General features: G+C 34.4%; 3 protein-coding genes across 3 annotated transcripts; 2 read left to right on the top strand and 1 right to left on the bottom strand.

The window, feature by feature from the left end:
- Window positions 1-804: 804 nt before the first annotated feature.
- Window positions 805-1,341, bottom strand: LOC128984900 (uncharacterized). Its single transcript, XM_054404269.1, has one exon. It carries the CDS (start codon window positions 1,339-1,341, stop codon window positions 805-807), a length of 537 nt encoding a protein of 178 aa, XP_054260244.1.
- Window positions 1,342-2,325: 984 nt separating this feature from the next.
- On the top strand, window positions 2,326-5,971 carry LOC128986069 (peptidoglycan-recognition protein 3-like). The gene is made up of 3 exons (XM_054406171.1): window positions 2,326-2,775; window positions 3,902-4,032; window positions 5,714-5,971. Exons 1-3 carry the CDS (start codon window positions 2,555-2,557, stop codon window positions 5,830-5,832), a joined length of 471 nt encoding a protein of 156 aa, XP_054262146.1. The 5' UTR covers window positions 2,326-2,554; the 3' UTR covers window positions 5,833-5,971.
- Window positions 5,972-7,114: 1,143 nt separating this feature from the next.
- LOC128988019 (peptidoglycan recognition protein 4-like) lies at window positions 7,115-16,623 on the top strand. The gene is made up of 4 exons (XM_054409191.1): window positions 7,115-7,188; window positions 7,786-8,017; window positions 9,049-9,209; window positions 15,968-16,623. Exons 1-4 carry the CDS (start codon window positions 7,122-7,124, stop codon window positions 16,081-16,083), a joined length of 576 nt encoding a protein of 191 aa, XP_054265166.1. The 5' UTR covers window positions 7,115-7,121; the 3' UTR covers window positions 16,084-16,623.
- The last annotated feature ends 1,149 nt before the right edge of the window (window positions 16,624-17,772 follow it).

The following is a 17,772-nucleotide window of genomic DNA, read 5'->3' as shown; positions in this document are numbered from 1 at the left end:
AATCTCATTTTTATACGAATGTTTGGAAACTTCTTCTCTTGCGCGTTCCATAGATTGAGCTAACTCTAGTACTACTGTTGACTTAACACGCTCACCTCGGTTATTAACTCCCTCGGGCCATCTTTGTCTGACTTCAACTTCAAATTCTGGACAGTTGCTTCCTACTGCAAACCTATCTCGTACTCTTTCATCTAAGCTATCTCCATATTTACAACTTCTAGCTAAAGACTTCAATCTGTTATAAAACAAAATAAATGTCTCACCATCTTTTCTTATTGCTCTTTCAAACTCAAACCTTGTTGCAAAAAGGGTCCTTGTACAACTCGTCAGGTATAGCATGACCGGTGGGGTGCGTTAGAGGGAGGGCAGTAGGCGCGAGAGTGGGGCCGCCGCCCGCGGGAGGGGAAGGGATGCCGCGCTACTATCTTCGCTAAATGCTTACGGCACGGCCAGACGCAATACGGTTTGCCATACACCGGCCGCGGCCCCGTCGTACACCGCTCGTTGGCGCCGCACTGCCTGGATCTCTGTGCTCGCTGGTCTGGGGACACTCCATACGTGTCGCTTATGTTAATTATGTACAATGCAGCTTTTTAAATCAGTAATTTTGCTGTAAAAAGTAATTTGGAGTGTATTAAGTTCTAAGATAAAATGTTGTTAGTAATATTTTAGTTTAGATAGATTACACTCAATTTCATACTTTGTAGCAATATAGCGGGTTAAATAAATACATTAAATAACTTAAAGCATAAGTAAATTCTTTACTTTATTTCTAAAAATACAACATATATATGACTTACTCCGTTAGTAGCGGTCGAACGGAACTATTCCTGCCAAATCGACATCATCACTTCCGCTGTCTGTATCACTTGATTCAACGGTGGGCTGCACATCTCCATCACTGTCACCAACGTCATCCCACTCGTCCCTGTCGGAGTCCTCGCCTAATCTTACAATTATTTCTTTCGTCACTTCATCGATATGGGGTTCTAATTCCATGTAGGCTTCTTCAATTTTTTTAGTGTGTTCACATCTCCTTTTCCAATCATCTTTTGTGATGGATTCACATGTGTCCTTAACGAGCTGTTCAACTGAATCCATATTAAAATTAACGTTTTTCTTAGCAACTCTTTCTTTGAGCAAGCTCCATATCAACTCTATGGGATTCAGATCCGGATGATACGGCGGCAGACGCAAGACTGCATGCCCATTGTTTGTAAAAAGTTCATCGATTTTGTAAACTTTAAAACTAGGCTTGTAACTTTTAATAATAGAGTACAAATCTGGTTTGAACATTGCGCTTGAATGAGCAATATTCCGCTCAGAAAGCCACTTGATCATTTCGGCCTTTCGACTTGACGTGATTGGTGCTGGATCGTGTTGCTTGTTATGATACGGTGCGTTGTCAATCACAACCGAGTTTATGATTGACAACGATTGTCCGAGTTTATCCCTGCCAAACAAACAAACAAACAAACAAATATATATACAAACATCCACTTTCATACTTATAGAAGACAATTCTCCTTTTGGTCAGTATTAAAATATGAAATTTTTAAAGTTAACTGGGGGTGACCAGACTTTATCTTGCCTGCTCATCTTAAATAATTAAAATGGCTGCCATTTTGATTAGGGGTGTGTTATTGACCTCTGGTTTGCTTCATTCAATTTCTCTTGATAAACCCTTTAAAATGAGGGGTCACATGATAGGTGCTTACATTTGAAAATTTAGGGCTGCCCCCAAAATATCCCATTTGAGGGGCTGGTGCAAAATTGTAACTTTGATAAAAAATTGCAATTTCTTATGTTGTAAATAAGTGCCGAGTTTGGTTTTCCTACTGCAACACGTTAAAAAGTTAACTGGGGGGTTCCAGACTTTTGCCTAACCCTGTAGATTATATTAGTGTAGTTGTTACTTCTGGCCAGTAAAATACTTCAAGTTTTGTTAAAAATATCTGATTGTCATCAGCAATTCAATGAATGCTAAGTTTGGTGTTTCGGAAGAAAATGGCCCCTACATTGTTAGCAAAATCTTTTTGTGTGCTTTGGTTTGAGGAAAACTCAATTAGCACCTGTTGTTCAATGTTATTCAGTAGGCCTACACAATACACATTATAGTAGAGATCGTCGAAGTCGATCTACAACTGGCATAGAGGGCTTGCAAGTAATATTGACATACATAATAGTTAATTTTCAAAAACTTATCTTAGATTTGACCCATAGTTAAGATTAACTGTTTATTAAACGATAACATGGGAATAATTATTGTGAAAGTGGGTGTTACTTTTCTAAAAACATAAAATAACTTTTGTTTTGGATAGCAATACAAACTTGGAAATATTGTAAAAAACGTTTTCCAATTTAGTTTTGGTTCAATATAATGTGAAAGAGAATGAAGCAACATTGACTTTGAACTTTTGCTTAATCTAGTCGGTATAAACAATGTGACTTGACTATTACAAAACTATTTAATAGGAAAAGGGACAAACCTTTTCTTAGCGAGTAGGAAGATTTTTTAAGAACTAAAAAAATTCAAAAGAGACTGTTTTTCAAGATGGTTTTGAGATTTTGGTTTCGCAAGGACTGGGGAGCAAAATATTGGTCTAAGAAACTAAAACCGTTACTAAAGCCATTATATCATCCTGTTCAATTTGTGTTGCTGTATTACCGATCCTACTACAAAACATGCAGAAAAGACCTGACCTGTAAAAGAGCTATGAAGTGCATTCAGAAACGACACATCCAGAAGTTCAACTTCCCAGACATCGCTTACAAGTAATTTGAATTACATTTTTATTTATATTGGTAAAGTGATATTTGGTAGCATTTTATGGGTAAGAAAGAAGTTTAGTATGGTTACAGTCTTTTAGTAGTAGAACTATGATGGTTTACTATTGTTAAACTTTTTTCCCACTGACAGCCCATTATGTGTTTGGAATTGGTATTGATGACTTAAGAACACCAACCGTGGGTTTTAATTATGACACTACATGCAAAGGCCCAGAAATATTATGTTTTAGTAGATATATTGGGAGAATGTTTCATCCTGATTAATAAAAAACAACTTCATGACATTTCAGCATCTGGAATCTTATCTGATCCTCAAGTAAAATAGTACTCTAAACATAACAACAAGATTAGTATTGAAAAAAGGAACACTTCTTAAAGGGAAAGATGTTTAAATATGTTTATAATTTTTACAATAGGTTGGCTTTTCAGTTCGATGGGTTAAACAATTTGATTTATAAGTGACAGGTGTGTTACAGCAGGGAACTAACCCATGACTCGTGTTTACAAAGCTGACAAAGTGGCCATAAGTGGATTACAGCACAGAAAGTTGCTAATTGACATCTACTTACTTTTGCCGCACAGTTTTTTTCCACACACCAGTATTCCAATCACACAACACAAAACAGTGTGCTTTTATTAGCATGCAATACATGTACGCTTGAAAATAAGTTGGCAACACTTAAAGATAATTAGAACTACGATCAGCTGGTGCAGCGTTTCCCATTTTCGTTCAATGTTTAACCGAACCTAAAAACGTGTTGTACACTGTAAAGAAATTTGTTTATGATTTATAATAACTGTAGGAAAAATGTAATGTCTAAAGCGAGTGTAAACTGCCTTTGCTGTAGGCTACTCAAAAAAATTTCCAGACTCACCTACCGCTGGTGCGTAAACATTTCTCTTGTGTGCAGCAAAGTACCACTTTGCCCACTAGTTAAACAAATAACAGTTTTCTTATAAGGCTGGCTACACCATTAACATTTGGATGAAGTACGTGTCTACTTGACAGTAGTTTATAGTCAAAGAGTTGATGTACCCTATTGCAATTTATGAGCTAAACTGTGTGATTAGGTTCATGGTTTTGTTTAGCAAGGAGGAAATAACATTTCAGTTTTTGTATCGGAGGTGATGGAGTCGTATACGAGGGCAGAGGATGGGTGACTTTGCCTCAATATATGGATCTGAGCTACAAGGAATACAATGGGAACAGCATTGACATCGCATACATCGGCGACTTTAGAGGTTAGTTAAGAGTCAGTCACTAAGATTTGATCACGGTCTACTCTGGGTGGTAATTCGATAAATAAAAACTTTTGAGGATTTAAAACTAAAGCTCATGTAGAGAATTTATTGACACTAGCTGTTACCCACGGGCTTCAACCCGTTTGACTTCATAAGTATTAATAGAACTATTGATTGGTTAAGCTGAAATAAACAAAACAGATCACAGCATTACAAACAAATAATCTCACCAGATTTTAGTAAGGTAATAAATTGAAAGAATAACATACAAATAAGAACAGCGGAGGTATTTTTAACATTAAGTATATGGAAAGTTCCCTTTGGAAAGCAATTAAAACCTTAAAGGACAATTTATGAAAAATGGATAATTTTGAGCAAGGTTTCTTGTCATGACGAACATTTTAAGTATATGGTTTATGGGGTTGTGACTTGTAGTTTTCTCAAAAGTTCATGGGCACTTTTGGCTTTATATATAGATTTTTAAGTTTTCCCTTGTATTTTGATGCACTCGGTATTTCCACATACAAGCTTTACATCATGTAAACCTATTTTTAAAGAATTAGGGATAATGACTGTTCCGAGTTTAACCATTTTTAAAACACTTTTGATGGTGGAGGGAAATTTTTAAAAATTGTCTAGTGAAAATGTCAAGCATAAGTACGATACTAGGTTTAAATATAATTTTCAATATCCGCGGCACCGTCTTTCATTAGTAGAAAAAACTCCGACATACATGGGCAAAAAGTTTTTTAATAAATTGTCTCAAGAGCTCAAAAACAGAATACAGTCTAAGCATTTCAAGAGCAGCCTTACTAATTTTCTTTTAAGGAAAACATATTATAGTATAGATGAGTTTTTATGTGATCAAGATGTGTAATTATTTGTTATTTTAAATGCAATGTTTAAGTTTATCTATTTTGTCTACAACAATTATTTCTATTTTCATAGCGTTAGTTTATTTTATTCTTTTATAACTCCTTAGTTTTAAGGTATTTGTATACTGTATTGACAATGTCACCTGTTTTATAGCATTGCTATATTTTGTAAACGTTATGTGACAATAAAGATTTATTTATTTATTTATTTAAGCCGATGACAGGCCAATTTTGAGCATATGCAGTAATTCAAAGTTTTGTCAGCAGAACTATCCTTAATTTGAAGGAATGGAAGTGAATTTAGATTTATTCCTGCCGTAACTGGAAACTATACATCCCGTTAGGTACAGTAGCTTTGGTTTTTAGTTTGAGCAGTAATTTAATAATCTGATTTACAGTATTTGCTCATTGGAAAAGCCGCAAAACCCAGGTGTTGTACAGGCTGTCATTCCCTGTAACTTATTCGCCAAACATTAAAGTCTTGGATGAAATCTTGGAACTTATTTGTTCAATGAGTGGCTAGTATCTTTAATACTTTACTTTCAATACTTTAATCTGAAATGGTGACCATTAAATACAGATATGAAACACCAACATTTTAAAATTATCTTGTTCCTAGACAATATTGCTTGGTAAAAAAAACCAAACATGACGTCAAAGTTGGAGATGTTTGACCAAGGCATCATTCATAGTTAAATGAACACTTTAATTTGAATCGTTTTTTTTTCACAATAAATCAAACCTAATGACAATTCAAAATTCTTGATAAAACAAAAAGTACTCTCTTATTTACATTGTTATTCCAGAAGGTGCTCCTGACTATATGAACATGGCTGTTCATGAACTGATTGAATTTGGAGTGGAGTTCGGTTACATCAGTCCAGATTATGAAGTTAAGGAACTGACCAAGCTGGTCAAGAATTAAGAATTTTATCACAAGAAACTAAGTGATTAAGGAGTCTAGCTAGACATTATTTTTCTGTAGCATTGTACAATTTAAATGTATAGATAATGTTTCTTACATCAAAGGAATAAGGTTAATAATTTGTTGTATTTAAAATAAAAGCAGCACATAGTTTATATTTTTTTATGTATCAAATACATATCACCCAAACTATAAATCCAACATGTGGACTCGCTGGTTCGATCCTGAGAAAGTCAGAGCTTGATCCAGACGGCTGTTGGGCTCTTCATAAAATGGTCCTGACCCTTTATATGTGATGCGCTATGGGCCCGAGAGATAACTATGCGCCCCACTCACCTACATTGTGGGGGAATGTTTCTCTTCCTTGAGCCCCCAACAAACCTAAAACCTCAGCGACCTTGGGCCCAGGCCCACCTGGCCCATTTATAAAGCCCTGTTCATATTGAGGTTGAAATAATCAGCATTGTCAATGCAATGATATTAATGACGATAGGCCAGAGAGGCCAATTGCTGGTGTGGGTTTACTTACAGCACAGAGAAGTATGGTACAGAGGAAACATACTTATGTGACGACCGTGTACTTTAAGCTCCAGTGTGTTGTGGTAGAAATATATTTCTAAAAACAATTAAGCAAGATGTCGAGTGTCGGGCTCTGTGTGGAAATTCCTATCCACAGGGCCACAGGGTGTTCCTTCACTGCGAGTGTTGTTCTGTAGTACATGATGGTGCAGGGGGTGGTGTTGGACTGTGCCCTAGACATCAGCAACTAGTGATAGACACCCCTGAAGTGCACCATTGAATGTTTCCGCTACCTTACTACTCTTTGCTTCTAATAACTATATGATCATAGGTTGATCGTACTTGTATATTAACAGGACAAGAAAATACAGTTTATTTGACGAAACCTTCAAGCAAACCACTAGATTTGAACTATTTTAAACTAGTTTTGAAACCAATAATTTAATAGCAGTCATCATCCTAGTTTCAGAGGTATAAAGGAGTATTGACAATATAAACTGTAACGCTACATGGAGTTAGCTTACAGCTAATAGAAATAAAGCAAAAGCACTGCGAACACTAAACTTGTACTCTTTAGCTGTATCATTTACTATACACAGAATAGACTTCCCATTGTATCAAACTAAATTGTAACATAATGATACATTCAAAGTGATAATTGATAAGGGAGCCAGCCATAAATAATGATAAACAAAGTTAAAAATATTGACAACTATTGAGTTGCAAGTTCCAAAAGTAGCTTCTTACAAGTAAACAAGTAAAGTATAAATATGTCAGAGGTAAAAAATAAAAAGTCCAAGAAAGAAGAGGGTGAATTACTTTCAACACAAGGTCCCAGTAAGTATTTTTTAAATATTTAAATGATTAAAAGTCATATTCAAACTAACACGTTTTCTTTAATTAGCCATGATTACTATTCAAACTATTTTCATAATATTTACCTGTTAACTGCAAAAATTATACCTTAAAATCAAACCTTAAAAAAAATTGTTGGTTAATTTGTTTGTTATTATAGTTTTACTTTGTTATTTTGGTCCTCAGAGAAATAGTAAGTTAAGGGTGAGGGACCCTCTAATTAATAAAGTGAACTATTCCTTAAAGGGATAGCAAATAATTTTCTGATGAGTATGTAGTCATGGTTTTTACCTTGAAATCTGGATGACTGCTTTCGACCCAGATACCATTTGTTGTATATTTTTTATGTGATAAACTCTATACCATTTTAAGCCAGCAGAAATTGTTTTCCCCCTCTTTGTGTTTTGTGAGAGAGTTTAATTGCAACCAGACCACAAAAAATTTGAAAGACAACTATACTCTGCATGTATACACTAACTTTATATCTGACTCTTGCTAATGTAAAGTATGCCAAAAATTAAGTACACATTCTTAATGCTACTAATAATTTTTCACTCAAATTATAGTTTGGTTCTCTAGCACCTGAGGACAAAACAGAAGAGAAGCCTCTGGTGATAGTGTCGCGCAAAGAGTGGGGAGCAGCGCCTCCTAACTTCCCGGGACTTCAGCCACTCAAACGCCCTGCCATGACGGTCATGCTGCGGTACTTCACTGGCAGGGATGTTTGTCACACTGCAGAAGAGTGTATTCCGGTCATGCGAGATATTCAACGCAGAGACCAGGACAATAATCTTGTAGACATCTCTCACAAGTAGGTGTTCCTTATTTTGCTAGAGGTTAACTTATATTTTTGGTATCTATGAAGGATCCATACTCTTTAAGCTGCGTTTGCATAAAAACAGTAGGGGGGAATTTTAAATGTCCCAGGTGCACACTAGAGGTATAACCTGCTCTGTAACCTGCATATACCTACTGTAAACACGGCTTTAGAGCCAATAGACTAAATTGATTTGGTACTGTAGAAGGTGCTTTATACATTTTAATTTTTTGACAATGTGACTTAAGAAGATTCTGGTTTTTAAATGATTTGGTGATTCCCAATGGCAAATGGTCTGGAGTATCCAATTATTTTACCTCTTTTACCCCGTAAGTTTACCTACTGTAACAATACCCAAAATAGCTAAACTACTCTACAGTTAATAAGATATTCAATCTCAATTGCTAACACTTAACATTATAACACATTATCTTTTTGGTTCACTTTAGTGTCCTATCATTAACTTCTTTAAAAAGTAAACCAATTCAATTTCTTTTTGTTTCATCATTATTTATATTCAAAATCCTCTCCTTGAAACATTGAAGAAATAAGGGAGAAGCTAGGTCTAAATATCAAAACGTAAATATATCTGCCTAGGGAGTGGCCAATGGTTAAAGGCCCAGGCCAGTCCCACATAGAAGAAGAGTCAGGACTCAGAGATATGTTTCATCATACAGACTATGGTGATGACCATGGAAGATTTACTCATTTACGATATTTACTTTGTCTTGACGATAGGCTTCTCGTTCAAAGTAGAATGTCAAATCTTGATTTCTGGGAGATTATTGCTTCGTAGAATTAACAAAGATAGAGGCGATGTTTCATATTTGTTTCAACATACCATCTTTGCGGCCAACTCCAACTCAACAACACGATCATCTCCTGAAGGCCATGTTTGAAAATATTGATCAAGATCAAAAGATAAAATCACAAAACAGCCTTTAAATTACCACCTAACTGACTTTGAGCAATAACCAGTCTTCCTGTATTTCAATCCATTAGCTAGTCACTGACTTAAACATCAGTTTCCTGGTAGGTCCAGACGGAACAGTGTTTGAAGGAAGAGGATGGACTGTGAGTGAAAGCCCAGACTTGGACATGTTGAGAATAGGAAAACAGCTCAGACAGCCACAGACAGTTCAACAGTACATCATCAACCTTGCGTACATCGGCAACTGGGAGGGTGGTGAGTAACAAACAATGTCTGTTAAAGTTTATTTGTGTTTTTGTTGGTATTTTTTATGTCTTTTTGTTAGAAAGCAGTGTAAGCCCTGGTCTTGATGCTACAGTAGACTCCTCTTATCCGGAATCCTCAGGACCGAAGCGAGTCCGGATAGCGGGTTTTCCGATTAAACTGGCATCCCCTAAAAACATTCTGACTTTAATGCACAATAGTGTAGGGGAAGAGATGATTATATTTTTGAATGCACATGGCTTTATGGCCTGTCCAATCACAAAAAGTGGAATTATTAATTATTTTTCAACCCAATATTTTATGAGAGCATTGTGTTTTGACAAAAGATCACTGGTCTCAAATATTTTCCACGAGAAAAGTTGTTTTAGTACTGTCCACTTCCTCCCATTCCAGTCTGGTTATACCAAAACTTATGTGCTGATAAAAATTGTCTGCTTGAAGAGATTCACTTCTGCCGAGTGTAGTTTGGTTAAACCGATGTCTGTTTAAGAGGTGTCCAGATAAGAGAGAGTCTACAGTATGGAAAGTCAATTCTTTTGTTAAATAGCACCATAATGAGAAATATCAACTTGGTCCAGAATCAATCTCATAAGGAATCAAATAGTGACCTTCAGGTTTGAAGGCAAGCATCACTATGACCTCTTGGATACCCAGCAAATTTGGTTTTTTGATTGTAGTATCAAATTACATGAGAATGCTTTTATTTTTGAACACTTATCAGTACAATATATTTTTCAAAGTCACTCGTATACAATTTACTAAAGCTTAATAATTAATTAATGACTTAAAACTTAATTTAATTAATTCAAGATAAGAGGGAGCTGGAAAGCTATAACTTTGTATTGGTTTGCCTATAGACTAATGTGCGTCTTAGAAAGGCTGGCCTGGATGGATCACAGAGTACTGCGGCGGTGTTCTGTGATCTATCCAAGGCGTTTGATTGTGTAGATTATGACGTTTTAATGAGCAAACTTCGACATTATTCATTTTCTGGCATGGCTTTGTCTTGGATTGATTCTTATTTAACTAACAGGAAACAAAGAACATCAATTATAAAAAATGGCAAAAAGTTTATCTCGAATTGGCAAGAAGTTAAATGTGGTGTCCCACAAGGTTCGATATTGGGTCCTTTACTATTTTTAATTTTTGTGAATGATGTACCTCAAAATGTATCTCCTAGCCTCATATTATATGCAGATGACACTACAGCCATAGTTAAAGCAAAAGATATACCCAATCTAAAATTAGAACTCAACCGCTCACTCATAGATTTGTTCAGTTGGTTTACAGTAAAGGGCTTCAACTTAATAGTTCTAAAACACAGGTTATATTATTTCAAACAATCCAAAATAGAGAGAATCAAAATTTTGAATTACACTACCAAGGCGATACTTTACCTTTTGTTGAACATACAAAGTTCTTAGGCTTAATTATTGATAAAAATTTAACCTGGAAACCACACATAGACATGATACTAAAGAGGCTGAATTCAGCCTGTTCTCAAATGTATGTTTTAAGGAATATAATTGATCTGAAAACTAAACTTACTGTATATTATGCAATGTTTTATTCCATCATGCAGTATGGAATTGAACTATGGGGCTCAACTTCATATGCCGACACAGTTTTTAAAAAACAAAAGAAGTATTTAAGAATCCTATCTTTTGCACCAAAAAGAGCATCATTTAAACCTATTTTTAAAAAATACGACATATTAACAATGCCTTCTCTATATATATTTAAAATGATGGTTTCTTTAAAAAGTAACTACCAATCATATGACAACAATCAATTCATCCATCAATATCCTACTCGTTTTAAAAATAATTTGAAATATCCAAGACATTGCCTCTGTCTGTATGAAAGATCACCATTTTATATGAGTCTCAGGCTTTACAACAGTCTACCTACCAAATTCAGACAAATTACCAGTATTTCAAAATTCAAAAGCGAGTTTAGAATGCATCTCTTACAAAAACAGTTTGAATCTGTTTCTGAATATTTGAATAACAGTTAAACATTTTTCTATTACATTTATTTAATTTATAGGAATGATAGATCAGGCCCATAATTATAATATCCCTCTCTATAACGTGCAAGAAGCATTTCATGTAACAATTGGGGAAACAACGTTTTTAGGGTATTTCGAGCCTGCGGAGTACGAATCTGCCTGTTGCCAACGCGAAATTTGAACCGGAAGTGCGGTATCCAAGATGGCGGCCAAAACTCTTTTTGCCCCATATCTCCCTTGTTAGTTGGCCTAAAATAATGGTTTAAACGTGTATATAGGGGGTTTTCAGATGCCAAACACATTACAACACTCAAAATTGACTTAAATTAAGTTTTGTGGGCATATCTTCCAAAATGTCGCCCAAGATGGCCACCAAAAACTCTAATTTCCGCATATCTCCCTTGTTTTTGGCTGAAAATAATTATTTAGACGTCTGCATAGGGGTTTTCTCGGATGCCAAACACATTGCAACACCCAAAATTTACTTACATTAAGTTTTAGGGGCATATATTCCAAGATGGCACCCAAAATGGCCGCCAAAAACTCTTATTTCCGTATATATATATATCCCTTGTTTGTTTGTTTAAATTAATTATTTAAACGTCTAAAAAGGTATTTTCTCGGATGTTAATCCCATTGCAACACTCATTATTTACTTCCTTTGAGTTCAGATGACATATATTTCTAAGATGGCAATAAAAACTTTATTGTGCTTACGTGAGCTCCGTGCGTATTATTGTATTTAGTGTTTAAAACCAGTCAGATATCTATTAGTGGATGAATATGTGCTACTATTTTTGAAATACCAATTGAAATTTAGCAATGTTAAAGTAGAAGGCAAATTGTTTAATGTAGGCTACTCTGGTGGCACCGTAGATAACGCGTAGTACAACAGAACCTGTAATTAAGGATTTTTTAGAATTAAGTGTGTATGATGTTGACGAATTTATCACTTATTAAAGGTGTCCAGTTATGTAAATAGATATTTATTGTAAAATATGACGATACCATACGTATTTTTTTTATGTTTTACAGCAATAATTAATTTGATTTGATCTGAACGTGTAGTCCAACAGAACCTGTAAAAATTATTTTTTAGACCATCCCTAAAATCCGCAAGAGGTGGTGCATGTAAATTAAATTAAACAAAGGTACTTTATAACACATTAATAAATAATAATAAACAATTTGGTTATAATATTAACAATGATACTGTACTGTTATATTGCATTGATCTTGTGGTACCACCCATCAATGGAGGTTTGTTTACCATGGGTCTCAATGGATAAAATATATTTTTAAAGGGTTTTTTATGGCAGCATGTTGGCCAAGCGTATATAAAAGTTAGTTTATGAAGAGTAAGTAAACAATTGTATACATGTGTACAAAATAATTGTTAATAAGGTAAAATCTTTTGTTTTCCAACCGTCTATAAAAGTTTGTTTGTGAAGAGAAAGTAAAAATGTATATGCATTTCTACAAAATAATTATTTAAGGTAAGTACAAATTGTATGTAATCCTTAATTTATTTAAACTTAGCAATAGAGAGTTTTTGAACAAATCGTAAAATAATCACGGTAAACGCTATTTGTTATGTTTTCTCGTTTGTTAAATGTGAAAATAACGTATTGCGTCCTATTGCTAAGTTTGAATAAACTAAGGATTTAATACAAATTGTACTTACCTTAAATAATTATTTCGTAGAAATGCATATAAATGTTTACTTTCTCTTCACAAACAAACTTTTATAGACGGTTGGAAAACAAAAGATTTTACTTTATTGAAAATTATTTTGTACACATGTATACAATTGTTTACTTTCTCTTCATAAACTAACTTTTATAGACGCTTGGCCAACATGCTGCCATAAAAAAAAAACCTTTTAAAAATCTATTTTATCCATTGAGACCCATGGTAAACAAACCTCCATTGATGGGTGGTACCACAAGATCAATGCAATATAACAGTACAGTATCATTGATAATATTATAACCAAATTGTTTATTATCTATATAATTAATACGCTACATAAAACTTTGTCGGTTGAACTCCTCCGCCATTTCTTAACCGATTTTATCCATTGACGTCTCACTGGAAAGAGCGTGTCGCGTAGATTTGCAAACTGGCCTTACATTTTTGAAAAAGTCCTTTGGGCTCTGCCCCAGTGGCTTTGAAAGTTCCCATGTTATCCTTATGAGGAACATAATTGTTTACATTTTGATCAGCTGTATAATTTAATTGCTGTTATTTATTTTTCAATTCAATGAAACGCATTGAGTACATTTGTTTACTATTTGAGTTTGTGTAAACATAACCCCCAAGACGGATCGTGTTAGTATGGTTTTATCTTAAATTTGTGTATTTATGGTTGTTTTGTGTCGCTATGACGGATCGGGTTAGCATGATTCTAACTTAAATTTGTGCATTTATAGTGTTTTTGTGTACCTATAATTTGTTTATTTGTTGTTGTTTTTTTCTTTTAAATGCCTCCGACGCGACGACAACGAAACATAGACATGAGGCGTAATCGTGATAACGACCACAGCTACAGATCAGTGGCGCGTATTAGGCTTAACTCATCACAGTCGGCACCTGACCCTGGACACACTCAACTATTAGGTTACAAATGCGCCCTAACACTACCCCAAAACGACTTTTTGTTCTCAATTGGCCCTCTATCAATGACCTGTGTTGCCTGTACAGCGAGGCATTTAGAGAAGGAGAAAACCGGCCGGAATGCTTTAGGTTTATCAATAACGAAGATAAACATGGTCTGAGTTACACACCGGTAATCTTTGAGTTGACTCTTTTAAACTCATTGTAAATATGACTGTTATTCGTTTTGAAATAACTCCTGTAATACATTGCAATTGCTCGAATTCGAGCAACATGTACGCTAGTTATTTATTAATGTGTTATAAAGTACCTTTGTTTAATTTAATTTACATGCACCACCTCTTGCGGATTTTAGGGATGGTCTAAAAAATAATTTTTACAGGTTCTGTTGGACTACACGAAAAATACGTATGGTATCGTCATATTTTACAATAAATATCTATTTACATAACTGGACACCTTTAATAAGTGATAAATTCGTCAACATCATACACACTTAATTCTAAAAATTCCTTAATTACAGGTTCTGTTGTACTATGCGTTATCTACGGTGCCACCAGAGTAGCCTACATTAAACAATTTGCCTTCTACTTTAACATTGCTAAATTTCAATTGGTATTTCAAAAATAGTAGCACATATTCAGCCACTAATAGATATCTGACTGGTTTTAAACACTAAATACAATAATACGCACGGAGCTCACGTAAGCACAATAAAGTTTTTATTGCCATCTTAGAAACATATGTCATCTAAACTCAAAGGAAGTAAATAATGAGTGTTGCAATGTGATTAACATCCGAGAAAATACCTTTTTAGACGTTTAAATAATTAATTTAAACAAACAAACAAGGGATATATATATATACGGAAATAAGAGTTTTTGGCGGCCATTTTGGGTGCCATCTTGGAATATATGCCCCTAAAACTTAATGTAAGTAAATTTTGGGTGTTGCAATGTGTTTGGCATCCGAGAAAACCCCTATGCAGACGTCTAAATAATTATTTTCAGCCAAAAAACAAGGGAGATATGAGGAAATTAGAGTTTTTGGTGGCCATCTTGGGCGCCATTTTGGAAGATATGCCCTCAAAACTTAATTTAAGTCAATTTTGAGTGTTGTAATGTGTTTGGCATCTGAAAAACCCCTATATACACGTTTAAACCATTATTTTAGGCCAACTAACAAGGGAGATATGGGGCAAAAAGAGTTTTGGCCGCCATCTTGGATACCGCACTTCCGGTTCAAATTTCGCGTTGGCAACAGTCAGATTCGTACTCAGCAGGGTCGAAATACCCTAAAAACGTTGTTTCCCCAATTGTTACATGAAATGCTTCTTGCATTGCCTTTTTTTGAAAACGGGCCTAGTCTATGAATTGTAAATCTAGTTTTAATAATGGACAATGTCACCTGTTTCATCAGCATTGCTGAAAAACTTGAAATGTATTGTGACAATAAAGGAATATTTCATTTCATTTCATTTCATTTCCTCTTTTATTGATTTGATTCTTGCATCTCGAAAGGCAAATTTGACATAACTTTCAAAACTACTGTTTAATGTTTAGTTAGATTTGGAGAATCTAGATTTAGAAATGATATAGTTATTTAGTTATATCAATTATTTAAGATGGGGACGTCACTATAATAAGTGTGTATTTTAACCCAAATATGAGTGAAAGATGAGTGTAGGATTAGTGGCGCGATATTGTAGTCTTGTTAGTGACTAAAGCTGACATATTCCTTAGACACAGCTGTTAATTAATAGCCCATACAGCTAATGGCAACTAAGGGACCTACAGTTTATAGTAGAATTTGAACCACATTTTTGCCTTGGTATTAACGAATTGGTCTAATTATCAGGATAGTGCTATGGATACTTTAATACTTTCAACTATAGTATTATAGATAGTCATAGTACTCACAAAACCGGATGTTAATCCACACCAGGGAGTATCGCATATCCACAATTTGTAACCTCCTAGTAGCTGGATTACAGGTCGACGCCACCGTCCCAGTCATAAATGTATCTACTTTACCAAATAGTAATATTTAACACTTTTTTTACTTATTAGTTGACAAAGATCAAACACAATATTAAACAAGTTGTTCAAATTTTGCATTCCAGAGGAAGCTGTCTCAGATGTAATGAAGAATTCTCTTAAGGCTATTATAAACCATGGAGTAGATTGTCAACAAATTGCTGAGAAACACAAGGTTATGTCAATGCATGAGATTTTCTAATACAGGTCTACTTTAAAAGTTCATTTTGTATTGCATATGTACAGAGAGGTATTTATAATTACTGGAGCACAGGTTTTTATAGGCAATCTTTTTGTTTGATTCGGCAATATTAAAAGTAATATTAAAAACATACTTTTAAGATTTTATACACAAAATGGGTCTTAATTTAAATTGGACTTAGTTGGATTTATATTTTGGATGATACCAGTGAATAAAGTGCAAAGAAAAATAATTAAGATCCATAGTTTGAATTCTTTGATAAATTATTTACTTTAAAAATTCCTAATTTATTGAATACCAGTCAGTATATTAACCACCTCTAGATCGCTATCTCATGTGTTAAAGTGATGTCATTGAGAATTTATATGTGAAATAGTCAGTTAAATTAGTTTGAAAGGATGATGGTAGTTATTTTTATGAAAAAAATTCTATGGTGTAAAGAATAGGAGAAGTATATTTATTTACATTTATATGCTTGATGTAACATCTTTGTAACAAAATAATGTAAAAGTTAAAGTGTTCCATGTTGTTAAGTTTGACACAAAGATAATAAATACTATTGCAGAACTAGTGTGAAAGCTTTTTTTTCTGAATAATAGCTGATTTTAGCAATAATATTTACCTTAAAACTCGCCAATGACCAAGTACAGCTGAATCCAGTTTCAAATTCTAAAAAAATAAAGTTTTCTCTATTGAAATTACACAATTTAGATCAATTTGTAAGCCCTCTCATCACTTAGCTACTTAGCAGGTAAAAGTATTAGCAGGTACCAAGATCTGAACCCATGACATCACTGCCTAGGTCCCGAAATCCTAGCACTACTGACTGAGCCATTGACTAACCCCTAAATAGACTAAAGTCCATGAAATACAATTTTTCCAATAAAAAAATTAACAGCAATGAAAAGTGAAACCCCCTTTCAAGTTTCTTAAAAACTGATCACAGGTAAGTGTTTGTTTTAACAAGGTTTTCTCAAAAAGTTATTTGAAGGCAGGCAATATCATCCACTCTTACCAATATTTGAGCTCAGAGATTGAAACTTTGGACAACCATTGATATTGGGAATCTTGGGTAACTACTTTATTATTTGTTGCAAACCTTGGATTTATGTTGGCTACAATATGTTGGTTGGAAAACCTTGTGCAACTATATTTTATAATAATTTCTACTTCATATTGTAAAATTTATTATGCATGTATTATTTTTTGATGAATGAAACTAGTAACTTAATGTTTGTTGCAGAACAAAGTAGAACCATATCAATAAACTTTTGTCAGAAATCTTGATTAATTATCATTATTTTATATATTTTTACACCCTTGGTAAATATAGTTTTGTTGCAAATCCTGCATAGCTAGCCATTAATATAGTGTGTATGATGGAGCCTGTCCCCTGACCCTCCCTTTACCTGGGGATTTGCCAATGGTTTAAAGCCCCCGACAGTTCCAGATAGAGGAAGGGTCAGGAAACAGGCTCCATCATACAGGCTATATTTTTACTTTCTCCCCCTATACATAGTATATGGAGAAAGTATAGGTTTAAAAAAATTTACAAGTTTGAGTTTTGAGTGGATATATCCGTTTTGGATCCCCCTGAACCCAAAAAAGTGGTTTTCAAAGTGATGTCTGTGTGTGCTTGTGTGTGGATGTGTACAGAGCTACAGACCACACCTTTCATCCGATTTTGAT

The sequence above is a fragment of the Macrosteles quadrilineatus genome, unplaced genomic scaffold, assembly GCF_028750875.1.
Source record: "Macrosteles quadrilineatus isolate MER2022 unplaced genomic scaffold, UCM_ALF_1.0 Scaffold_2__2_contigs__length_208266976, whole genome shotgun sequence".
Taxonomy (NCBI): Eukaryota; Metazoa; Arthropoda; class Insecta; order Hemiptera; family Cicadellidae; genus Macrosteles; species Macrosteles quadrilineatus.
Note: the sequence above shows the minus strand (reverse complement) of the source record. Positions and strands in the feature narration are given on the sequence as shown.